At 49.9% G+C, this 26180-nt stretch overlaps 1 protein-coding gene across 9 annotated transcripts in view; it reads left to right on the top strand.

Moving 5' to 3' along the window:
- Nucleotides 1-26180, top strand: part of PCNT (pericentrin) — a 99808-nt gene that overhangs the window by 10486 nt on the left and 63142 nt on the right. For 6 of the 9 annotated variants that reach the window (XM_084752424.1, XM_084752423.1, XM_084752420.1 and 3 more), the window contains exons 7-13: nt 1288-1528; nt 2853-2940; nt 5675-5852; nt 7423-7640; nt 11829-12286; nt 15313-15877; nt 17276-17485. In XM_084752424.1, the coding sequence (XP_084608550.1) occupies nt 1288-1528; nt 2853-2940; nt 5675-5852; nt 7423-7640; nt 11829-12286; nt 15313-15877; nt 17276-17485 (1958 nt within the window). Of the gene's footprint in view, nt 1-1287; nt 1529-2852; nt 2941-4703; nt 4839-5674; nt 5853-7422; nt 7641-11828; nt 12287-15312; nt 15878-17275; nt 17486-26180 lie in introns of those variants that run through there. The other 3 variants (XM_084752425.1, XM_084752421.1, XM_084752427.1) reach the window with 2 other exon arrangements.

Below are 26180 nucleotides of genomic sequence, written 5' to 3'. Positions count from 1 at the left end.
GCTCCAAAATGGGGTCTTTCTGCTCACTAATGTGCATCCTGTGAGCTTCCCCAGGGCAGCTGCCTCAGATGCCTGTGGCTCTAGCTCCAGGTTTGTGAGGTAACCACCAAGTCTCTCTCCAGGGCCCAGCGACTGTGGCTGAGCTCATTCTCCCTCAGAGCTCTGCTTCCGAGTTCTCTCCTTTTGTTTCAGGAGTGTCTCTGTGTCGCCAGGTGGACATGGCCACTCAAAGAGCAGGCAGAGTCGTCTGTGTCCAGTTCAGGCTACCAGCGTCCTGGGTCACAGCAGCATCTTTTTTCTGGTGTTCGTCTGCAGACAGAGCCTTTAAGACTGCTGATTGCCCCTGAGGATAAGGGTGATTAGGAAGGACCAGACACGGGGACATTTAGCAAGTTACCTTTGTCATATGGTGGCAGGTGATGTCTCATGTCCACCTTGAGCCTTGAGCTCTGGTTTGGCCACATATGGTGACCAGCATGTCAGTTTGTCATTGCCTTAGAGCCCTTCTGGTACTAGAAACTAGACTACCTCATAGGCCTAGCATGTTCTTCCATGGGACTCCATCCTGCAGGGGGCTTTGGTATAAAACCTCTGGGGTTGTAAGTACCCAGTTGAATTATTTGTTAGTGGTTGCCGTAGACTAGTTGGCAGCATTCGCTGGGATGAGAGCTTACATGTGTTCTGTGTTGCTGTGCAGAAAATCATCACTTTGTTAGTCTCAAAATGTGAGCTCAAAGAAAGTTTGTGATGCTGTGTCCCTCTGCCCAGCAACTCCCGTAGCTCACATCTGTGTGTCAGCAGCTGTGCCTTGTTCCAAACCCATTTCTAGGGTCATTGAGATTGTGACAGGGTACAGATCTTGGTTGCCCTCTTTCTTTCCTTCCTTCCTTCCTTCCTTCCTTCCTTCCTTCCTTCCTTCCTTCCTTCCGTTTTTCAAGACAGGTTTACTCTGTGTATCCCTGGCTGTCCTGGACTCACTTTGTAGACCAAGCTAGCCTCAAACTCACAGAGATCCGCCTGCCTCTGCTTCCCGAGTGCTGGGATTACAGGTGTGCGCCACCATGCCCAGCTTGGACCATGTTTCTGGCCTCAGCCACTTGCTCTGACTCCCAGTCGCCCTAGCGATTTTAAGGGGCTCCTGAAACGCTGAGCGAGCCATGAGGCAGGAGGCTGTCATCTACTCACTGTCTTCCGTGTAGGCCCTTCTCAGAGTCTACTGAGGGACCTTGCTGTTTCCTGCTACCTGTGTTCCACACTGGGGTGATTATGTGCTTCCTCCTGCTGAAGGATCATGGGAGCCACTCTTGGCCCACGAATCTCACCTGGAGGAGCTGGAGCACCTGCGATCCGACTTTGCTCAGCAGCAGCAGCAAGAGAGAGCCCAGCACGAGTCCGAGCTGGAGCACCTGCGGGTGTATTTTGAGAAGAAGTTGAAGGATGCGGAGAAGACATACCAAGAAGACCTGACCCTGTTCCAGCAGCGGCTGCAGGAGGCGAGGGAGGATTCTCTGGAGTCAGCAGAAATCAGGTAAAGGCAACACTGTTGCGGTTCAGTGGCTTTCTGAGCTGCAGGGACCTTGGGCTGAGTGTGCACGCCTTTTGTTCATGATCTCATACTAATGGAGTACAGTAAAGCTGGGGTTTTGTTGTTGTTGTTGTTGCCTTGGCTGGCCTGGAACTCACAGAGGTCTACCTGCCTCTGCCTCCTCGTCCTGGAGTGAAAGCTGTCCATCAAGCCCAGTAGAGCGGACTCAGAACTACACGGCTGCCCCTAGAGCTCTATGTGTCTTGTACCTGCATTGCCAGCACGTGGCCCTGTGGTCCACTCTCACTCTTTTATGTTATAGTAATGGTTACATGGCATGTAGACTAACATCATCTGGGCCATAGCATAGTTACATCAACATCTGGGCCTTAACATAGTTACATCATCATCTGGCTCTTAGCATAGTTACATCATTATCTGGCCCTTAGCATAGTTACATCAACATCTGGGCCTTAACATAGTTACATCAACATCTGGGCCTTAACATAGTTACATCATCATCTGGCTCTTAGCATAGTTACATCATTATCTGGCCCTTAGCATAGTTACATCATCATCTGGCTCTTAGCATAGTTACATCAACATCTGGGCCTTAGCATAGTTACCTTACCTCTGTGTGATTGGGCCCAAGGACAGAGTGGACAAGAAAGAGCTACACTAAAGCTTTTTTTTAACAAACATTTTTGTTTTGTTTTGTTTCTAAAGACTTATTTATTATGTATGCAGAGCTCTGCCTGCATGTATGCCTACATGCCAGAAGAGGGCATTAGATCACATTATAGATGGTTGTGAGCCACCATGTGGTTGTTGGGAATTGAACTCAGGACCTCCAGAAAAGCAGTCAGTTCTCTTAACCGTTCAGCCAGCTCTCCAGCCCTGTTTACAAACATTTTAAGGCTTACTTACTTTATGTTTTGCCTGCATGTATGTATGTGCACCACATGCCCATGGAAGTCAGAAAAGGGCAAAATTCCCCAGAACTGTAGCTTCAGATGGTTGTGAGCCACCGTGTGGGTACTGGGAATTGAGCTCAGATCCTTTGCAAGAATAACCAGTGCTCTTAGCCACTGAGCCATCACTCTAGCCCCCAAAGCCTTTATCTTTATCTTTATTTTAATTTAGTCTGTTTTTGTTTTTAAGAAAGGGTCTTACTGTGTATCCCTGGCTGTCCGGAAGCTCACTGTGTAGACCAGGCTGACCTTGAACTTGTGACATCACCTGCCTCCGTCTCCTGAGTGCTGGGATTGAAGGTGTGCATCACCAAGCCCAGCGCACTAAAGCTCTTATGCATGTCTTTTCTCTTTAGTTCATCCTGTCTGTTTCCAGAGGAGGCATCTGCCAGAGAGAGAGAGGAGCAACCTGATGGCCTTGATCTTCAGCTTGAGCAGCCGAAGGTGATAGGCTGTGTGCTTTTAACCCGTGGCGAGCTTGAGCGAGCCATTCGTCTTTCCATTAGCAACTGGCTGTCTTCCCTGTCTGCTGTTCTGTCCTTGTTGACTCATCACACAGAGGGGAACATTTCCCTCTTGGGAACAGCTCTCTAACCTCACGTGTGCATCCTGGCTTGTCTAAGGAGGAAGGGCCACGCCTGAGGCTGTCGTGCCCATCCTTCCCTTAGTCCTGCTTGCTTTCAGTCCTGCTCATTTCCCAGCTGTCACCGAGGCTTCCTCTGCCACCCTGCACACCTGTCAGCCCCGACTTTGACATTCTGACAGGTGTGAAGCTGCTGTTTTTAATGTCTGTTTATTCTGTGTGTGTGTGTGTGTGTGTGTGTTCATGTGTCATGTGCATGCATGCATATGCATCTGTGTGTAAGTGTGTGTGTTTGTGTGTGCACACATGCCTCTGGAGATCAGAGGACAATTTATGAGACTGATCTTGCTCTCCTTTGCACATGTGGGTCCCACAGATAGCACTCAGGTCATCAGTCCCGGCAGAGAGCATCCTCACCTGCTGAGACATCTCATGGATCCCTTCTGTTTTTAACTATGTGTTAAGCATCTTTTTACTATCTTTATTTATTTCTTGGATTGTCTTGAAGCTTTTTATTTCTGTTAGTTTGAGCCTTTGTGGCTCCTGGGCTGTAGACAGCAGTGGCTGCCAGCACATATACTCGTTGAGCATTTGCTTGTCGTGGTACGACCGAGGTTACCCGATGGCTAGTCCCAGAAATTCAACAACCCAGACCCTGCTGTGCCGAGCACAGCTGCGTCCTGACAGCAGGTGTCCCCTGCCATGTGAGCACCAGCTTCTGATCTGAATGGCTATGAGTGATTGCTCTCTGGGATTTGTATTAGTTGGCTTGAGGTTGTCATGACAAATCATGGACTTGGGCCTCGTAAAGAACCTTTTCCTTGGGGGGGGGGGCGGGCAAAAAAAAAAGAGAACCTTCTCCTTACAATTATGTTTCAGGAAGGCATAAAGACAGAAATGATGGGTTCTGTGTCTAGTTAAAACATACACACATACACACACACACACACACACACACACACACGGGTGTATTTTAAGGTTGACAGGCCACAATCCTTCACCATCTTTCTGATTGGTCCCTTTGCAGCTGGGGAGTGGACCTCACCAAGTGTGCATGCTCCTTGTCTGAGTGATTGACCCCTGTGTGTACGTGTCTGTGGTTATTCATGAAGTTGATTGTGTTTTCAGGTGTTTGTCAACTGTTCCTCCATGTATTATGACTGTGTTCCACATTTCCACTTCTGGTTTGAGTAATTTCCAGCACTGTTCGCCTGTGGGCTCCGATGGGGATGCTTTTTGTGTTTCTTTCATTGGACCTGACTAACTCTCTCTCCGGAGTGAGCCAAGGGATCCTGCATGGCTTCCTCTTGCTCACTCCCACTTCTTATCCCCTTGTTCGCCCTTGGTGAGATAAAACTGTCCCACACTTCCTTATTGTCACAGGGCCAAATCTGTTCCATTAGTTTCGTGATCTTGTTCTGTAACGATGAGAATATAAGTCTTGTTTTAAAAGGCAATTTCAGCTCCTTAGAAGAAATTCAGGGTGATGCGATTTAGTCTTGAGGAAAATGGGTTCAGTGGCGACATCGTCACTATGTGCTGACGATGCAAGGGCAGAACCTGTTCTTAGGGCTGGGACTTGGCAGCAACTAGCGATCCACTTGGGTTGCCTCTTCCTTTTTGTAGGGACTGTGTGCTTGCCCCACATCTGAGCAAGTCCAGAATCGGGCTCTGAGAGGGATGTTCAGAGGGAGAGAGGATGCCATAGAAGTTGGAATGAGGAAGTGTGGAGGCCTATCCTACCTCCGTGTGGCTCATGGTATGTTTGAAACAGACAAGTGACAGTTAGGGCACCCAGGGGCAGTCAGCAGAGCTCTCAGGCCAGAGTAGAGTCCCCTGAGAGACATGAGGGAAGGTACTGCTTTGAGACAGGCTGACACACGAGTAGGACGTGATGTCTAAGAGGTTATAGGAGCAATGGCTGTAAAGACAAAATGCGATGGAATTAGAGCTTTTGGGCAGGCAGGCTAGTCCTCGGAGGTGAGCGAGGGAGAGTGGACTTCAGGACAGGTCTGATCAGGCTTGTGGGATGACTACTAAAATGGCCCTCCATGCTACCTGGAGCTGACTTGGGCTGGCGTTCTGGATGGCAGGCACTGGTATAATGATTATAGGGTGACAGGTCGCAGAAGTACAGAGCTTAGGAGGAGCCTAGGCTTAAGGTATGAGACTGGATGCAAGAGAGATACTGAGTCCGGGGAGCCAATTGGACTCTTAGGATGGGAGGGGAGATGCCAACCGTGTACCATAGAGTGAACATCCGAGAAGGGAGCCCATCAGATAGTGTAGACACCTAACTGTGATGCAGAACCCGCAGGTAGGATGGCTTCTATTTGCTGCCATGGCCTCTTGTGCACGCTGTCCTCAGGTGGCAGCCACTGCTTCTGCGCGTACTCGGCTCTAGGCTGGACCCTGGTGGATGGGAAGAGGTACTGTGGCATGTCTGTACCAGGCATGTCAGCCATGTTAGCTGTGTGGTCTAGCGATCCAGCTAGGTTTGTGTCTCCTTTGAACACAGCAGGAGCTGTCTCAAGAGTAGTGACAGGCCCAGGTGAGCGGACTTCAGTAACTCAGCTGCCCCATGTGGTTCTTTAGGTGAACTCAACAGATTTACACGCAGGACTGGAGGAAGACCCCAGGCACGAAGCAGACGTGCTGAGTTCTTCCCCGGATTTCCAACTCAAGGAGGACAAATCACACGGCTCCTGCTTGCAGCCTGAGGAAGGAAAACTGGAGGAGCTCCCACTTGTACTTGCAGACCAGCATGACCAAGGTGTGTCCCATCTGCCCCTCCAGGCTCCTTAGTCTCCTGCCACTGCCAGTTCCTGTGGGAATGCCTTGGGACGAGGCTAGTGCCTTCCTTGTGTTTTGTGCCCATGGAGCACCCGGACGTGCCCTGCTTTGTCTGGAATGAGTGGCATCCGTGTGAAGACCATGAGCCTGCCACCACGTGACAGCCTCTTGCTCTGAGGATTTGTCCCTAAGCGAGAGCTGCTAGATGGGCCTGGGTTAGGGGGGGGGCTGGCCTTAGTGGAGGATCCCTGCCGCTGGCTGGCTCTGTCGGCAGCGATGGTTTTCTCCAAGCACAGTTGGGTCTGATGGAGCAGCACGCTGGGCGTAGGGCTTGACTTCTCATTTGCAAGAGGAGACTTGCAGAAGCAGCAGGCAGCACTAGAGGTGATGGCTCAGCTGTGGGAGGTGATGTCAGACTCGGCTCTGCTTCAGCAGGCCCAGCTGCTCAGTCCGAGGCCGTGGGTCATCTAGGGAGTGTGAGGGAAGCTCATGGTAGGTCCGCTGGAGGTAGCAGCAAAAGAAGACACTTGGTTTATCTTAGAAGTGTGATCCCAGCCGGGCGTGGTGGCGCACACCTGTAATCCCAGCACTTGGGAGGCAGAGGCAGACGATCACTGTGAGTTCGAGCCCAGCCTGATCTACAAAGTGAGTCCAGGATAGCCAAGGCCACACAGAGAAACCCTGTCTTGCGGGGTGGGGGAAGAAGTGTGGTCTCATGCGTGTGGTCACTCCCAGAGATGATTCTACAGGTGGGCAGCAGAGGCCAGCTGGTGTGAAACATGGGGATAGAGTATTGTTGTTTATCCCTCCTGGGTACAGTGGTTCCCGCTCTTGGGAGGTAAGGCAGCCAGGTTGAGGGCCCCACCTTAAGCAGCAGGGGGGTGGGGAGGGAATCAGTGTCTGAAAACCTGCCTTGCTTTGGAGCACCACTCAGCACAGGACAGGGCAGGGGGAGAAGCCCACAGTCCCACTTGAGAGCTAGGGCCTAGCATGCACCTGCCTCTTACTGCTCTTGTCCTTGCTGTACCGGGGCCTCCACAGCTGCCTGTGACACTGTCATTTATGCTGCTGTCTGCACGTAGTCCCTGTAGCATGACTTGTTTTTGCTTTAAACCCAGGGCTTGTGCCTTTGTTTCCATCTTCCACAGAGAGAAATCCAGGCATGATTTCGAGGAGGCCATGTGCCCATTTTTCAGGCTCGGTCCCTGTGCTGAAACCTTGAATAGCACATCCTGCCCCTGTGTGTCTGATGACAGGCATAGGGCTCATTCTGGGTGACCAGCAGCAGGTTGCACATCGTGCCTAACCTTAAGGAACGTCCTGGGCTGCCTAGGCGTATGCTGTGTAGATCAGAGGGAACGTCACAACTTAGGTTAGGTCAGGGACGTACCCTGCAAAGGGGACACTGAAGACCTGGCTCTACTCCTGTCCCAAGTCACACCAGGATCTTCAGAGCTGAGGTGTCATGTGAGTGAAGTAGTTTGAGGATTGCTCCCATTCTGTCGGGGCTGCCTGTGGGTAACGGTCTTCCTGCTCCCTTGTTCCCTCAGAGCTCACACGAGTCCATCCCCAGTGCATACAGGACTCGGCTTCGGGAGTTGATGCGCAGGTGGCTGCCAAAATCCTGACTTTGGAAGCTGAGCACAAGGTTGAACTTTCACTTCTTCAGACTGAGCTCAAGGAAGAAATTGAACTCTTAAAAATAGAGAACAGAAACTTACAGGAGAAACTGCAGCATGAGACCCATCTGAAAGAGGACCTGGAGAGTGTGAGTATGACCCTCGGCAGGGCTTTGTCTTCTCACAGAAGGCTCGCGCTCTGTGTGCACAGGGAGGTCCTGAGGACACCCCGAGTTGTCTCTGGTGTGGCTGTAGGAATGTGTGTTCTCCCCAGCTTCCTGGGGAAGGAAGTGCAAGTGGGTTTGCCAGGCTCTTCACTACGGTCTGGTACGCAAGGACAGAATGGACAGTGTCTGCCTCTGCAAAGTTACAAAGGGGGCTTCCTTATGCAGCCAGTGCAGTCCAGGACCGAGAACTGGCAGTCCGCTGTCTTTCGCTGCTTGTGTGTTAACTACACCATGGTCTCCTCATCACGCTGTGATCATGTCTGATAACATGCCCTTCTTCCCTCTGCCTTCTGCCTTTGGGGTTTTTTTTGTTTTTGTTTTTGTTTTTTGTTTTTTTTGTTTTTTTTTGAGACAGGGTTTCTCTGTGTAGCCTTGGCAATCCTGGACTCACTTTGTATACTAGGCTGGCCTCGAACTCACAGCGACCCACCTGCCTCTGCCTCCCGAGTGCTGGAATTAAAGACGTGCGCCACCACGCCCGGCTCTGCCTTTATTTTTTGTGAATTACTTTGTGGATTTTCATTTTCCAGCAGAAAAGGGCTTAAGAGGAATCTCTTCTCGTCTAAAAGTTTTATCACCAAGTTGCCTTTATTAAGGAACTGGTAAGGGATTGGAGTAAGGTAGCACTAACAGCCTCGTGGGAAGCTGTGTGAGCCACCTGGCCTAGGCAGCAGCTATCCATGCACTGCCATCTGTGTGAGCCACCTGGGCGAGTGAGCAGCTGTCTGTGCACTGCCATCTGTGTGAGCCACCTGGCCTAGGCAGCAGCTATCCATGCACTGCCATCAGTGTGAGCCACCTGGGCAAGTGAGCAGCTGTCTGTGCACTGCCATCAGTGTGAGCCACCTGGGTCAGCAGCTGTCCATGCACTGCCATCTGTAGTCTGCAGCCTAGGATCCTTCCACATACTGTGGACTAAAGACAGAGTTTCCTAAACAATAGTCGGTTGTTTCCCAGGCCACATTTTTATCTGGAGAAAATGTTCAAGAAAGGAATGTGGCCAGGCACAGGGGCACTCGCCTTCAATCCTAGTACTTGGGATGCCGAGGCAGGCAGAGTTCAAGGCCAGCTGGTTTATATAGAGAGTTCCAGCACAGCCAGGGTTACACAGAGAAACTCTGTCTCAAAAAACCAAACCAAGCCAACCAACCAACCAACAATAATCATAATAAGGGAGTGTGGAATTCTCTTACAGTAATTTCGTTACATTTTTGCCTTTGACATTTTGGAGTTCTGTTACACATTTGCATTTATATCTTCCTTGAAATTTTATCTTTTTATTATTGTTTTGTTGTTGTTGTTTCTGAGACAGGGTTTCTCTGTGTTCTGAGCCCTGGCTGTCTTTGACTCACTTTGTAGTACATGCTGGCCTCGAACTCACAGAAATCCACCTGCCTCTGCCTCTGCCTCTGCCTCCTGAGTGCTGAGATTAAAGGCATGCTGCACCACCACGCCTGGCTTATTTTTTTATTATCAATGAAACATCTCCTGATAGTCTTTGCCTTAAAATCAATTTTCTCTTTTTATGAGTATAGTCATGCCAACCTTGATGTTCATTTTTAAAAACGTCTAGACACAACAGATTTGCTAAATTGTGGAATGCAGGTTACAGGCATGTTTGGCTTTATGAGCTCTTTCTTTCATCACCTTACAGCCCCTCCCCCTTCTCCTAGTCCCACCCTCACACCCACTTCCCTTCTCACCCACCTCCTTCTTCCCAAAGAAGCTGAGGCCCCAAGGGGTACCAACCCACCCTGGTACCTCAACTTGCTGCAGGACTAAGTGCATCCACTCTCACTGAGGCCAGACAAGGCAGTCCAGCTAGGGAGAGGGATCCAGGCAAGCAGCAGAGGCAGAGACAGCCCCGCCTGATGAACAGGCTGCATAGCTGCTACGTATGTGTAGGGGCTCTAGATCCAGCCCCTGTATGACCTTTGATTGTTGGTCCAGTCTCTCTGAGCCCCCGTGGGTCCAGGTTAGTTGACTCTCTAGGTCTTCTTGCTGGTGGCGTTGACCTCTTTGGCTCCCTCTACCCTTCCTCCCATTCTTTCATAAAACTCCCCAAGCTCACTTAGCCTTTTGTTTGGCTGTGGGTCTCTGCATCTGTTTCCATCAGCTGCTGGATGAAGCCTCTCAGAAGACAGTTGTGCTGGCCTCCTGCCTGCAAGGACAGCAGACTGTCATTAACAGTGACAGGGGTTGGCTCTTTTCCCTGGGGTGGGCCTCAGCTTAGGCTAGTCACTGATCTCCATTTCTGCTCCCACGAACTTTTTCTTAGCATTTTGTTTTTATCTATTTTTTTTTTAAATTTAGGCCAATGAAGGAAAAGTGGGTTTCATGTAGATGGTCTTGTTAAATGTTAACTTATTTTGATAATGTCTGCCTTGTAATTATCGCGCTGAGTCTGAGCACTTAATGCAGCTCTGGATGTCCTTAGACTTTAAGTCGGCCATCTTATTGTTAATGTTCTATATGTCCCTCTGTTCCTTTTTCTCACCTTCTGTGCTGCACCCATACGGATGGGTGTTACATCCGTATTTGTTATTACCTCAGCAATAACAGTATTGTAAGCATGCTCTAAAAAGTCACCAAGGGAGCTGACTATGGTAGTGTATATCTTTAATTCCAGGATCCTTGTACTCCTGAGGCTGAGGGAGGCCTGTGATCAGGGATTCAAAGCTGTCACTGGCCCCATGGTAGTTTGAGGCCAGCCTGGTTTACATTATGAGACCATATTTCAGAGTAAAAATAAAAACAAAACAACAGTAACAGAACCCAAGAAATAAAAATGTTAAAACTATGGGATAAGTGTCTTGGACTTCGTTCCCTCCTGAGGATATGAGCTCATGGCTCATTTTTTCTCTTTAGTTTTAGAATTTTCTTTAGCATTTCTTGCTGTGTAGGTCTTTTGCACAAGTGTTCTTTTATTTAAAGTCTTTTTTCCATCTTTATTCTTCATATCCTTGCTGCAGTAAAATATCTGCAGTGACAAGTTTTGTTGGTTTGGTCACGATTTAAAGTTACTGTTCAAACCCAGTTTTGATGATTTCATTATGTGGGACATCTTGGGATTGTCTGAAGTTGCTGGTCTCATCTCTTCAGCATGAGCCTCAGTTTCCTGGTTTGTTTTGTTTTGTGTGTTTTATGTTCCCTAGCTTTGTGTTGAGTCTGGATGGTGGGGGGCTATCTCATGAGATTGGGTTCTGTAGGGCATTGGCATTTTGTCTGAGCAGGCAGTTATGATGACTTCAGCCTCCCCACTCCATCTCTGTTTTGTTCAGTTATTTTAGCGCTAGCCGGCCTGCTTTTAGAGTTCGTTGTACATGTGATTGACCTTGGGGTCAGCCTGAGCCTGGCCCACATCTGATGTTCTACTCGGTTTACAGGTTTCATACCAGGAAGGGTCGGTCTGACAGGATCTGTTTACTCATCACCAGAGGAAAGGAGCGCAGACTCCAGCTTGCTGAGAACTGTGCTCACTCTTGCCTTCCTCTTTGGACATTGATTTGCTTCTTGCTGACGATAGGGTTTACTTTACACTTTCTTTTTTGTTTGTTTGTTTGGTTTTTTGGGTTTTTTTTGAGACAGGATTTCTCTGTAGCCTTGGCTGACCCAGACTCATTTTGTAGACCAGGCTGGCCTTGAACTCACAGCCATCCGCCTGCCTCTGCCTCCCGAGTACTGGGATTAAAGGTGTGCACCACCACCACCCGGCTACTTAAATTTTAGGTATTCTGCCCATCCTTAGCGTTTTCATTTATCTTCCTGTTCAAGGGGCCTTGAGAATTAATTAGCTGGTTTATTATAAGTCAGGCGACTTAAGCTTGTCTCTGTTGCGTTTTTCCTCTTGCTGTTGTTGGATGTGCAGAAGACCTTATAGCTCCATCCTTGCTGCCGGTGCCTGCCTGCTGTGTGCATGGTTCCAGGGGTTGGTTTTGTGGATGGAAGCACAGTTTTACTTTTTTTTTTTCAAAGTCTTACCATTCCCACCAACACAAGATATATTCCCACTGCTGTATCTTGAAATAAGTTGTAGAAATCTCCACGTTCAGGGGTATGTTGGAGTCATCGCATCCAGTAATCTTAGTATAAAACCGTGTCATCTTACAGGTCAAGTGCAGTCTCATTGAAGATCATCAGGTCAAACTAAGCAAAGCTGAGGAGAAGATTCAGGTAATGAAACAAGAGTTCCAACAAAAGGAAGCAGAGTGGGCGCTTTCGCACGACGGCCTGAAGAGAGAAGCTGAAGAGAGGTTAGCCTCCATGTTTCTTGAGCTAAGAGAAAAGGCCGAGTCTGAGAAACAGTCCATAATAAGCAGGTTTGAGCTTCGGGCATCTGGTATGAGGCGCCTGCAGGACCAGCAGGCCGCCCAGATCGTAGACCTGGAGAGATCGCTGATGGAGCAGCAGGGCCGCCTGAAGCAGCTGGAGCAAGGACTCTCTAGAGATGACGTTGTGCCCTGTAGCCAGTGTGGCCGGGAGCCCCCCATGGCCCAGGATGAGGAGCACGGCGTGTTCCTCCGGGAGAAGGAAGACTGTGCCCTCCAGCTGCTGATGGCCCAGAACAGGTGGGTGAGGTTGTGGAATGGTGGGTTTGCTGTGGAGCCACCTCCCAAAGTGCTGGCAGAGGCAAGGGGGACCCGGGAGAATGTAGAGTCGAGCTTGGTTGGGTAGAAAATCTGGAAGGAGGTGGCACAAGGTGTGATACAGCCCGTTTTTACTCCAAAACCACAGGGGAAGCCGTGTGATCTATGATAGGCATGCTGGGAGCAGCGTAGGCATGCCGGGAGTAGCGTAGGCATGTCAGGAGTAGCATGGGCACACCGAGAGTAGCATAGGCACGCCGGGAGCAGCATGGGCACACCGAGAGTAGCATAGGTGTGCTGGGAGCAGCATAGGCACGCCGGGAGCAGCATAGGCACGCCGGGAGTAGCATAGGCACATCCTGGGGAGCTTGAGTCACCTGCATGGACCTGAGTGCATGCATCCTGTGTCTCCATTCATGTTTGCCTCCTTGTATGCTTTCAAGAAGAGGACTCCTTTTGTCACATAGGTGGCTTAAAGGTACACGACTGTCCTCAGGCTCAGCCTTCTAAGGGCTGTAACTACAGTTACATCCACCATATCTAGCTTTGGTTTTGAGGTAGAGCCTTCTCTACAGGCTTTGATGTCCTCATCCTCTCTGTGTAGCCCAGGCTGGCCTCTGCCTTAGTCTTCTGCATGCTTTGATTATAGGCACGTGCACTACAACCATTCACGCCTTAGTTCTTTGTTTGCATGTTTTAAAATTTCAGTGACAGAATCTTTTTGAAAAAAAGAATAATTTATTTTATTATTCTCCATTTTATTTTTTTCCTGTATTTAAATTTTTAAAAATTATTTTTTGTGTGTGGATGTTTTGGCTGTGTGTATGTCTGTTCACTACAAGCATGCCTTTCTCCTTTGGAGGCCACAAGAGGCCAGCAGATTCTCTGGAACTGGAACAATAGAGCACTGTGAGCCACTGTGGGCTCTGCTTGTTAACAATTACACTATATTATACAACCCAGCAGTTACACTGTATTATACAACCCAACAGTTACCCTGTATTATACAACCCAGCAGTTACCCTGTATTATACAACCCAGCAATTACACTGTATTATACAACCCAGCAATTACACTGTATTATACAACCCAGCAGTTACACTGTATTATACCACCCAACCAGCTCACACAAGAGGAAAAACAGAGTGAACCTTCAGGTATCCGCTCCACAGGACGGGTCCCTAGGTGTTTTTGGCCTGTGTGTTGGTCTGGCCTGTTTTTAGATCCATGTGTATTCAAGCCCGGTCTATTATTGCTCTCTGCTCTCCGCCTGTCTGTGTCACGTGGGAAGGGCGGTCTCCTCCCATTGAGGGTCAATTAGAAAAACAATGGTCCAGGTGGAGTCCCCAGGTCCGCTTCCTGAATTCCAGGCCCAGGATGGCTCCACCCAGTCTATCTCAAGGTATCCATGGTGTGTCCAAGGGTAAAGCCTGCCAAGACTGCTTTCACCTGTGACAAAGCTTACAGTCTTTCCCACAAGCCGCCATGTGGTGTGGGTGCAGGGAGCCCCTGTCCTGGAAGAGCAGCCAGTGCCTGTAACTCCTCAGTCATCGATCCATGTTCTCAGTGACAGGACCTTTATTTTTCTTCTGATTTTTTTGTTTTTAAGCAAGGTTTCTCTGTCGGCCTGGATGTCCTGAAAGGTACAGAAATCCTCCTGCTTGTGCCTTCCAAGTGCTGGGATTAAAGGCATGCACCACCATGCCCGGCCTCAGTAACAGAATCTTGAGCCTCACTTATAAGGTCTCATGTGGACATGTCCTTCGTTGAAATGAATGTTTTGTGGTCTTTTCAACTTAAATATATTGTTTTAAAAGTAAACATTTCCTTGTAGACCACATACTTCCTTCCATAACCAGATCCTTTGCCTCCATTGGTGCCAGCTCTTTGCAGCCCTCAATCCTCAGGCTGTAGAGGCTCAGGTATAATTTCTGAGGGACTACTGAGTCTGCTGGTGGCTGGCCCCACTTTGTTCTCCACCTACCGCAGCTTCTCAGCATCAGGGTGCTAAGGAGTTCTTCTTGAGATTCAGGCTCATGTGGCCCATTTATGTCTGGGCCAAATGTCCAGCTCCGCAGGACCGCGAGGGTAGAAATCCTACAGCAGAGTAGCCTGTGGAAGGCCCATGGCTGAGCTGCACACATTAGCCCCGAGCCCTTGGGACTGGGAGATGCCTCAGTGCTAAGAGAGCTCGTTGTGAAAGCACTGAAGACCTGAGCATGAATCTCTAGCACTTGTGACAAGCTGGGCGTGGCTGCACGCTGGGCGTGGCTGCACGGACTGGTAATTCCACTGCTTGGGAGTGGAGACTGGTGGATCACAGAGGCTCACCGTTCGGCCATCTTAGCTAAAACAGTGAGCTCCAGGTTCAATGTAGATCAGAGATCAGGAAAGGCAGATACTCAATGCCAGCCCTGGCCTCTGCGTGTGTGTACACGGCACGCATGCGCACACGCACATGCGTGCTCTCAAAAGTCACAGCTCATGTGGATGCAAAGTTAGCAAGCTTACCAGGGAGCATAGCCTGTTGTGCCAGGGACCTTGGTGCTATCTGGTTGGTCATAGTTACAGAGGTGGGATCCTCGCCTCTCATTCAAATTAAGCCTGCCTTCTCTTCTGGGCTAGCTGTGGTTCTTTCCCCAGGCCCTTGGGCTGTTTGGTGGCCCAATGAGGTAATAACCTTCCTCATGCAGGCACAGAATGCTGTCACAGGGGACCTGTCGAGCCTGTCACTTGGGTTCCTTCCTGTAGGGGTGTGTGGGTGTGTATTTTCTCTATGGGTGCTGTGCCTTCTCTGCAGTCTTGAGAACTGGTGACACCGTGGCTCTGTAGAGTTACTTGCCTTGGAGTTACTCAGACTTCGTATGGCCCCTGAGCTTCTCCTAGGGAAGGTCTAAATCCAGGATCCAGGCAGCTCCCTGCGGGAAGTGTACCTCGTGACTCAGCGGGGGCGGGTACCGTGCGGCCACTTGCCCTATTGCCCGTGTTCTCCTTGAGTGTTGTCTCAGGTTTTTGGAAGAGCGGAAAGCGATCATGGAGAAGTTTGCCGAGGAGCAGGATGCCTTTCTCCGAGATGCCCAGGAGAAGCACACCAGTGAGCTCCGCCTCCTGCAGCAGGGGCACCAGCAGCAGCTCCTGGCTCTGAGGATGGAGCTGGAGACCGAGCACCGCTCCGAGCTGGCCAAACAGCTCGCCTCCCTGGAGAGCAGGCAGCAGCTGCTGCTCGAGACGCACGTGGCCGACCTGCAGGGAAGACACAACGCCGAAATGAGTGCTTTGGAAAAGAGACACCTGTCAAATCTGGACGCGCTGGAATCCTGTTACCTGGCCGATGTTCAGACTATTCGGGATGAACACAGGAGGGCTTTGGAGCTCTTGCGCGCCGAACTCGAGGAACAGCTACAGAAGAAGGACTCATCTCACCAAGAGATTTTGACACTGGAGTTGGAAAAACTTAAGCTGAGACACGCCGAGGAGCTTCAGTCTGTAAAAGATAGCCTGAGAATCCAAGCGAGTGCCAAACACACAGAGAAAGCAAAGAGCCAGGCCACTGACTCGCAAGGTGCACACCAGGTGAGCTGCCAGGGCCCCGTGCTGCGACTCAGGGCAAGTGTCCCCAGTACTCACGTATTGGCCACATGTTACGTATGTCTGGGCCTTTGTGGACATGGCTCCATGTGTCTTGTTTACACATCTGAATGTGTCTGTGAATCATGTACCTATGTCTCTTGCGCCTGTGTGTGCCTGTTTGTGTATATGTGTGTGTCTCTGTCCTGTCTGTGTGTTGTATGTACGTGTGTGTGTCTGTGCCTCTTGGATGGCTGATGGCGGTGGTGACTGATGGTCTCACTGGAGATGATACAACTGCTTTTTAAAAAAATATTTATGAAGAGCAGGGATATGATGGTCCTTTTTTGGCTGGCACTTCAAGTTTTTTTATACAAAGAGGGAATTTCTAGTAAACTCACAGTTTAGTTGCTTCATATCTGTTTGCAGGACTCGGGAGCCTGTGATCATGAATAAGCCAAATCTAACTTAAAAGCATGGAGTATGCTTTATGTATACTTCCTCTGCCCTTCTCAGATGGTGGGGTCTGCCTTCCTGAGTGGATGAGGCTGTTCTGCGTCACGCACGGAGCAGATGGGGATTCCTGGGGTGCATCATGCTAATATCTCAGTCACCCGAGAGAGCGGAGCCATTCCGTTTCTCTGGCCGAGTTAGGAGCATGGTTTGGTGCTGCCCGGAGGCCTTCGCTCAGCCCGTCCCCTGAGCTGCAGCCTTGGTCTCAGTAGACTTCCGTTTGCACTTGCCGCAAGCCAGTGCAAGTTAAGGGACCAGATCTTGTTGCCCGTCCACAGATCTGAACCTGAAAGTCATCTTCATTCGTTTGGTTTGAAGAAAATTCAGGTCTAGGCTGGAGAGATGGCTCAGCACTCGCTGCTCCTCCAGAGGATCCAAGTTTGGTTCCCAGCACCCATGTCAGGCAGGTCACAGCCACCTGTCACTCCAGCCCCAGGGTACTCAACACCTCTGTTTTCATACCCACACGCAGACACATACCACATGTGATTAAAAATAATTGAGATAGGGGCAGAGAGATGGCTCAGCAATTATGAGCACTGCCTCTTCTTCTAGAGGCTGAGTTCAATTCCCAGCAACCACATGGTGGCTCACAACATCTATACTGGGATCTGATACCCTCTTCTGGCATGTAGGTGTACATGCAAATAGAGCACTCATATACATAAAATAAATCTTTTTTAAAAAGAAGAAATCTTGAAATTGAATTTAGTCCAGGATAATATTCTAAAGCAGAAACATGCAGACCACACACAGATACTTATTTTAATGGCTGAACTTTATTGGTGGCAGAATTTAATTACAGGAAGCATTCGGAATGTTTGCCACTTCTTGGGATGAGGAAATCTGGGTTAGGCCTATGGCTTGACCCCTGTGGAAACTCTCTCTCAGCAGGAGGAACTGGCCATGGCTCTGCACAGCCCAAGGCACCTTCCTGAGGAGGATGGAAATGCAGCGCTGGATGGTGTGGGTGCCGAGGGCCTCCTGCACCAAGCTGTGCCTCAGGAGCTGGGAGACCCACACAGTGTCGAAACGCAGAAGCCACAAGCAGAGATGGCCAAACCTCAGGAGCTGCAGGCAGCGCAGGACCAGGCAGCGCAGGTAAGCATTTCCACGTATAGTGCCATAGGGTAACACTTTCAGTGACTCCTGTACTCACTAGGGCAGGCCGTTGATGAGCATAGTGGAGCCAATGGCTCTCTGCTTCAGCTCAGCGCAGTGGGGACCAGAGTTTTGGTTTTGTGTCTGTGTATATTTGTATGTGTGTACGTGTATGTTTGCATTCATGTGGGTACACTTGAAGAGTGTGTGTGTGTGTGTGTGTGTGTGTGTGTGTGTATGTGTGTACACGTGTGGAATCCAGAGGTTGACTGTTAAATGTCTTCCTCTGTCGCACTATTTTTTTTCTTTTATTCTTCTGTCATAAGTTACATCCTGACTGCAGTTTCCCCTCCCTCCACTCCTCCCTCCACTCCTCCCTCCACTCCTGCCTCCACTCCTCCCTCCACTCCTCCCTCCACTCCTCCCTCCACTCCTCCCTCCACTCCTCCCTCCACTCCTCCCTCCACTCCTCCCTCCACTCCTCCCTCCACTCCTGCCTCCACTCCTGCCTCCACTCCTCCCTCCACTCCTGCCTCCACTCCTCCCTCCACTCCTCCCTCCACTCCTCCCTCCACTCCTCCCTCCACTCCTCCCTCCACTCCTGCCTCCACTCCTCCCTCCACTCCTGCCTCCACTCCTGCCTCCACTCCTCCCTCCACTCCTGCCTCCACTCCTCCCTCCACTCCTCCCTCCACTCCTGCCTCCACTCCTGCCTCCACTCCTCCCTCCACTCCTGCCTCCACTCCTCCCTCCACTCCTCCCTCCACTCCTGCCTCCACTCCTCCCTCCACTCCTCCCTCCACTCCTGCCTCCACTCCTGCCTCCACTCCTGCCTCCACTCCTGCCTCCACTCCTCCCTCCACTCCTGCCTCCACTCCTGCCTCCACTCCTCCCTCCACTCCTCCCTCCACTCCTGCCTCCACTCCTGCCTCCACTCCTGCCTCCACTCCTGCCTCCACTCCTCCCTCCACTCCTGCCTCCACTCCTCCCTCCACTCCTCCCTCCACTCCTGCCTCCACTCCTCCCTCCACTCCTCCCTCCACTCCTCCCTCCACTCCTGCCTCCACTCCTGCCTCCACTCCTCCCTCCACTCCTCCCTCCGCTCCTGCCTCCACTCCTGCCTCCACTCCTGCCTCCGCTCCTGCCTCCACTCCTGCCTCCACTCCTCCCTCCACTCCTCCCTCCACTCCTCCCTCCGCTCCTGCCTCCACTCCTGCCTCCACTCCTGCCTCCACTCCTGCCTCCACTCCTCCCTCCACTCCTGCCTCCACTCCTGCCTCCACTCCTGCCTCCACTCCTGCCTCCACTCCTGCCTCCACTCCTCCCTCCACTCCTGCCTCCGCTCCTGCCTCCACTCCTCCCTCCGCTCCTGCCTCCACTCCTCCCTCCACTCCTGCCTCCACTCCTGCCTCCACTCCTGCCTCCACTCCTGCCTCCACTCCTCCCTCCACTCCTGCCTCCGCTCCTGCCTCCACTCCTCCCTCCGCTCCTGCCTCCACTCCTCCCTCCGCTCCTGCCTCCACTCCTGCCTCCACTCCTCCCTCCACTCCTGCCTCCACTCCTCCCTCCACTCCTGCCTCCACTCCTGCCTCCACTCCTCCCTCCACTCCTGCCTCCGCTCCTGCCTCCACTCCTCCCTCCGCTCCTGCCTCCACTCCTCCCTCCACTCCTGCCTCCACTCCTGCCTCCACTCCTGCCTCCACTCCTGCCTCCACTCCTGCCTCCACTCCTGCCTCCACTCCTCCCTCCACTCCTGCCTCCGCTCCTGCCTCCACTCCTCCCTCCGCTCCTGCCTCCACTCCTCCCTCCGCTCCTGCCTCCACTCCTGCCTCCACTCCTGCCTCCGCTCCTGCCTCCACTCCTGCCTCCACTCCTCCCTCCACTCCTCCCTCCACTCCTCCCTCCGCTCCTGCCTCCACTCCTGCCTCCACTCCTCCCTCCGCTCCTGCCTCCACTCCTCCCTCCACTCCTCCCTCCGCTCCTGCCTCCGCTCCTCCCTCCACTCCTCCCTCCACTCCTCCCTCCACTCTTCCCTCCTCTCCTGCCTCCACTCCTCCCTCCACTCCTCCCTCCACTCCTCCCTCCGCTCCTGCCTCCACTCCTCCCTCCACTCCTGCCTCCACTCCTCCCTCCACTCCTCCTTCCACTCCTCCCTCCACTCCTCCCTCCACTCCTCCCTCCACTCCTCCTTCCACTCCTCCCTCCACTCCTCCCTCCACTCCTCCTTCCGCTCCTCCCTCCGCTCCTGCCTCCGCTCCTCCCTCCACTCCTCCCTCCACTCCCTCCAGTGCTCCCTCCACTGCTCCGCGTCCCTCCTCTGCGTCCCATTCTTCCCACGTTCCACTCCTCCTCTGTTTCCCTTAAAAAACAAAACAAAACAGACTTCGCAGGAATATCCTGTGAGTATGGCCGAACAAGTTAGAGTAAGATGGCACAGCACTCATATCAAGGCTGAACACTGCAGCCCAGTAGGAGGAGAAGGGTCCCAAGTTCATGCAAAAAAGTCAGAGAGGCTGCCTCCCCTCTCGTACTGTTGGGAGTCTCACAAACACCAAGCTACTCAACTGTAAGGTTTATGCCGAGGACCTAGCTCAGCCCCATACAGAGTCTATGTTTGCCACTTGAGTCTTTGAGCCCCGGTGACTCCTGCTTAGTTGATTCTGTGAGCCGGATCCCTCCATCTTACTGATTGAGGTTGAGTCTCACGTGAATCTAGAACTCACTGCTTCAGCTAGTGTGGATGGCCAGGTTGCCCCAGGGACCCTCCTCTGCCTTCTGCACACTGGGGTTCTACACAGGCCCTCTCGCTCTTATGTGGTACTGGGGATTTGAACTCTTGTCCTCATAGTTAAGGCAAGAGCTCTACCTGCTGAGCTATCTCAGTGCCTGCTCACAAAGACAGGACACAAGTGAACTGCCAGTTCCATGTGGAAAGAGTAGAGGATGCGATGGAGCAAGCGGCTGTTTGTGCCTGTGGCAGTCGACACAGAGTAAGTGAACACACTTGCAAATCTACACACGGTATGGTTTCTTTTTCAGAATCCAGTCTCCCATAGTGTAATATGCTAAGAGGTCACCCTGTCAGGTCCAATCCTGCCTGTTGGGACTGCACATATAGGCTCATGTATACACATACCTGTGTACACAGCACATACATGTGTGTGTACACATAAACATAGAACACAGTGTGTGCCATGTTCTGCATTCTGTACATGTATACTAGGCCTCCCCCTCTCCGCCGAGGTCACCTGAGGACCCCTGAAGCTCACCTGCCTGGGTGTTCTTAGGTTGAAAGGCTGCTGTTCCACAATCTTCTAGGACTGGAAAGTGAAGAATTTGGTTGCCTCAGACTAACTGGGTGTTTCTGTGCCAGTTTGTTGAGATAATTTATTTTTATAAATACTGTCTATTGAGGTTCTTTTTGGAAACAAGGATACAGGCTAGAGAGATGGCTCAGTGGTTAAGGGCCACTGGCTGCTTTCAGAGGACCTGAGTTCAATTCCTAGTGTGCACATGGAAATTGACAATGGCTATACCTCCAGTTCCATAGGGATCCGACATCCTCTTTTGGCCTCCACAGGCACCATGTGCACAAGTGATGCACAGACACATGCAGGGAAAAGTCCTATTAAACAGCAAATAAAACCAATACAATGTATTAAAAATAAAAACCTGAAGAATGCTGAGAGTGGGAGAAATAGTCTTCCTCAAAGAAGAGCACAGCAATTGGTTATCCAGTACCAAGTGGTCAGCCCTGAAAACACATGCATAGGTAACATTATACAGACTGAGCAGGTTCTACGTATGTATTTAGGAATATATATGTACGCATATGTATATAAGAACAATTAATGAAAAAAGGCCACAAATTTGAAAGAGAACAAAGGGGTATTATGGGAGAGTTAACAGGAAAGAAAAGGAATGGGGAAATGACACGACTACATTATAATCTCAGAAAATAAAAGAAATAATTTTTTTAAAACTTTAAAAATTCTTTTATGAGCTGGGCATAGTGGCACATGCCCTAATCCCAGCACTTGGGAGTAGAGGCAGGTGGATCTCTTGAGTTCAAGGCAAGCCTGGTCTACATAGTGAGTTCTGGGCCAGCCAGGGTTACATAAAGAGACCCTGTTTCAAAAACAAGTAAAAAAATTTATTATGAAAAAGCAAAAATCCAAGGTTAAAATCATATATATTTTTATCTGTCAGTAAAGCCCTCAAATTTGCCTAGGTTTGCTAGATTAATAATTCATAGTTAGAAAAGATTATTATAAAAGTAAAAGGGGCCCAAAAGTGAGATCCACTCCTTGTCATTTATTTACAAATCTGAGTGGTGGCCTTTGGGTCCTGCTCAAGATGCAGCCCTGCAGGGCTGTTGTGAAGTGGCCAGGATGGCCGCTGCAGGGCAGTCCTGAGGTGTGGGACGCACAGGAGATCTGGTTTGGAGGGCAGTCTTGTATTCAGGGCTATAGTCTGCTCCCGTGATTGAGATCCACCTTCAGGATGTGAGGCGCTGTCCTGAGCTGCCAGTGTGCCCAGCCAGTGTCTTGAGTGATCTGCTCTCCTCTTGCCAATACCTAGCTCTTACCCATCTTTATTGCAACACATTAGCTTTCAAAGCTATGTAGTGAGTTTGTTTTCTGGTTCTCCGTGCTTATCTTGGTTGCCTTGGGTGGTAATGGTGCTGGTTGCTCCTGGAGGCATTCATGGTAAAGCTGTCAAGTGCTTGGGGCATCTGTGGCTACACTGCGGAGTCTTGGCAGTGCCTATTGATGCTGTTAGGTGCTTGAGGTATCTATTCATTTCTAGGTATGGTGTAGCTTTGCTCCTCTGTCTCCCTGCCTGGAGATGTGCGTTAGTGATGCCTTCTCATGTGGGTGGCTGTGTACAGCTGATTTCTAAGAAAGGAGCAGTTGGGCTGTGATGACATAGGGCTGCTACTTTGCTATTTTATTTTATTTTAAAGATTGTTATTGTTGCTGGCCTGTGGTGGTGCACACCTTTAATCCCAGCACTCGGGAGGCAGAGGCGGGCAGATCTTTGTGAGTTCGAGGCCAGCCTGGTCTACAGAGTGAGTTCCAGGGCAGCCAGGGCTACACTGAGAAACCCTGTCTCAAAACAAAGAAACAACTCCCCCCCCCCCAAAAAAAAAGAAAAAGAAAAAACAAAGATCATTACATTTTATGTGTGTGTATGATATTTTGGGTGTGGAGGTCAGAGGACAAACTCTAAAAATCTGCTCGCCTTCTACCCCGTGGGTTTCAAGGACTGACTAGATGGTCAGTCTATATAACAAGCACCTTTGCCCACCAGTTTGTAAGCCCTTGTGTTGACGTGTTTTTGTTTTTTGGAGTGTATGTGGTTTTCAACATACACAAAATTAATCCCACTGCGCAGCAGGCCACATGCGCTGTCGGTGACCAGTGGCCCTAGCATACCGTCTCCACGACCCATGCTAACCTGGTAAAGCAACAGGTTTGTCCTTCATCTCATCCCGCTTCCGGCTTAAGCTTCTGCCTCTCTCTGGCTGTGGTGGTTGTATAACTCAGGATCTGCACAGGGCTTTGTGTGCATTGAGTCTTGTTAATTCTCACTGCTGCGATGACCAGCCTTTTACCCTGTGCACTGGATCTGTGTGGGCACGTCTGTGAGTAGAACTAGTCGTGTCAGACTTGCCTCAGCTGGGAGATGTTTCTTCCAGTGTCTTCTGGGACAGACAGCCTCTCAGGGTGCCTCCCCAGGATGCCAGGGCCGGTGTCCCAAAATAGCAGGGACATGCTGTCCTTGCTGTCCTCCGTGCTCTGTTGAGCCACAAATATCTTGCACCTGTCTGGAGCGCAAAGCCTCTCGTCGGCGGGCTCATTTAATGGAACGCTCATAGCTCTATCCAGAATACCGCCTTTTGGAGTTTGCTTGTGAAAAACATTCTCTGAAAAACGTAAGCTTGCTTTCTTTTCAATAGAACTGGGTGTCCCATGAAGAAGGCTCCCTGGCTCCTTGCCCTAAGCAAGGACTGTGGTCCAGATATAGCTGCAGAGTGGCCAGTGGGGATGGTCCAGGGACGTGTCATATTTTCTTGTATAAAGAAACCCATTCCTAGACTAACCTTTCAAAGTGGAGAGAGAGCTGTGGTCAGTTTTCTGTAGTTCGTGTGTCTGTTCTTCACTTCTGGCAACAGTGCTCTGGCTCTGAGTGGCCCTCCTTGTGCGCGGTCTCTCTCCCTGTCGCTCCTTCCCAGGCGTGTTGCTTCTGTTTCTAACGACTAACCTGGCTGCCATGCTCTTCTGTAGTTTTGTGGGTGTTTAGAGTCATCTAAAAGTAGCTTTTGTTTTATTAGTTACTTTTTTTTTCTTTTCGGTTTTTCAAGACAGGGTCTCTCTGTGTTAGCCTTGGCTGTCCTAGCTTTGTCGACCAGGCTGGCCTCGAACTCACAGCGATCCACCTGCCTCTGCCTCCCGAGTGCTGGGATTAAAGACGTGTGCCACCACGCCTGGCTCCTTTTTTGGTTTTTCAAGACAGGGTTACTTTGTGTAACAGCCCTGGCTGTCCTAGACATGCTTTGTAGATCAGGCTGGCCTGGAACTCAAAGAGTTTTTATCTGTCTCTGCCTCCTATGCCTGGTGTCTAAGGTTAACTTTTTAAAAACATTTCTTGAAATGTGTGTGTGTGTGTGTGTGTGTGTGTGTGTGTGTGTGTGTGTGTGCGCGCGCGTGCCTGAGACTTTGAGAAGGCTCTTTACAGTAATTTCCTTTGCTGAATTTTATGACTTTCTCAGTAGAAGTCTTGCCCATCTTTTATTAGATAGATTTGTGCTTAGAGATGTGGGCTAGAATTTTAGGCATTCTGTTTCTTTGTTTGAAATGAGATTTTACTTTGTAGCCTAGCCTAACTTAGAACCTGACCTTCTTGTCTCTGCCCCGCAACAGTACTGAGGTCTGAGGTTACCTGAGCATGTGGCCACACCAGGCTTTTTGTCTGTGTACTTGGGATTTGAACTCAGGTCCTTATCAAGGTCAGCAAGCACTTACTGAGCCATCTTCTCAACCCTCAATTTAATTTTTTAAGTTACTAATTTAACTTTAAATTTTTTCTCTTGATAAAAAGTATCAATTTTATTTCAACATTAAGTTTCATTTTTTGAATTATGATTATTTGAGCCTCACACTGGTGGCAAACCTCTTCAAACCCAGCACTTGGGAGGCAGAGGCAAGTGAATCTGAGTTTGAAGCCAGCCTGGTCTACAGAGCGAGTTCTAGGACAGCCAGGTCTAAGCAGAGAAATACTGTCTCAAAACCAGAACAAGAACAAAACCAAAAAGCAGAAACAAAACAAAAAGAAAGACCTTCAAAAAACCAAACCAAAGCCGGGCGTGGTGGCACATGCCTTTAATCCCAGCGCTCGGGAGGCAGAGGCAGGCGGATCTCTGTGAGTTCAAGGCCAGCCTGGTCTACAGAGTGAGTCCAGGATAGCCAAGGCTACACAGAGAAACCCTATCTTGAAAAACCAACCAACCAACCAACCAACCAGACTATTTGACAATGACTAGAACTCAAATCCATTATAGAGGTACAGAAAACATTAGGATTAAATGCTGCAGTGACTAAAGTTGCTGGACCATGCATTTAGGAAAGGCACATTTAATAGTATAAAAGCTGCCTGCTGTTGATAAAACTGCACTTCTGCCTTTTTATCTAGTCCCCACTGTCACTCCTATCCCATACAGTTTCCCAAGTTTAAACCTTTTTCACTTACGAAGTATGACTTCATGAGTAAAACGTAACAGGCACTGTGACAGAGCAGTTGTAAACAGATGGGAGGAAAGCAAGAACAGCTTCCACACAGTCAGGAAGTTATCTGACAGGACACTGGACTTTTGTTTTTTGTTTTTTTGTTTTTGAGAGAGGGTTTCTCTGTGTAGCCTTGACTGTCCTGGACTCACTTTGTAGACCAGGCTGGCCTCGAACTCACAGCGATCTGCCTGCCTCTGCCTCCTGAGTGCTGGGATTAAAGGCGTGCACCACCATGCCTGGCTGAGACATTGAACTCTTTTGAAGTCCTAGTGAGCACAAGAGTGAACGGAGCCCAAGGCAGGAACAGCACTTCGCACTTCTCACTGCTGCCTACAAGTCACGTGACTTCCCATGGCCATTCCTTGAAGAAAACGGCCCTGCGAAAAGTACAGATACAAGACTATTTGTTGTTTAAATGCAGGCTGTGTTGATAGTCACGGTTGGTCTCACAGGCTCAGGTTGGGGACATAACTTGCTAATTTTACTTTCAGAAAGTCAGCAATGCTTCCATTTTGAGAAGTGAGCGATAATGATTTAAAAATGTGATTGCTCTACTGTATCTCTTTTAAATCAAAGTAAACTTTTCATCTCAGAAGGTAATTCCTTTACATCCCCAGTATCCTCTATCCAGAAGTGAGCCCCGCCTTAAACCACCGTTTGGATAGGATTCATGGTCTAAAGGCGCTTTTCCCCGTGTGATGTTTTTACTTGAGCACATAAAATCCAAAATGGCAAGTGACTGTCAGTTCTAAATAATTCTTATTTCAGGTTGAGATACAAACACACTTGGGACCAGTAGCATTTAAATTTTTTTTCTTCAGATTTTAGAGTATTTTCACAATATATTTAGGATGGGATAAGGTTCTAGACATAGAATTCCTTTGTATTTCTTATAGCTTGAAGGT

The sequence above is a fragment of the Acomys minous genome (genome assembly GCF_964271855.1).
Source record: "Acomys minous genome assembly, chromosome: 13".
NCBI lineage: Eukaryota > Metazoa > Chordata > Mammalia > Rodentia > Muridae > Acomys > Acomys minous.
The sequence above is the reverse complement of the archived record's forward strand: the minus strand, read 5'-3'. Positions and strand labels throughout refer to the sequence as shown.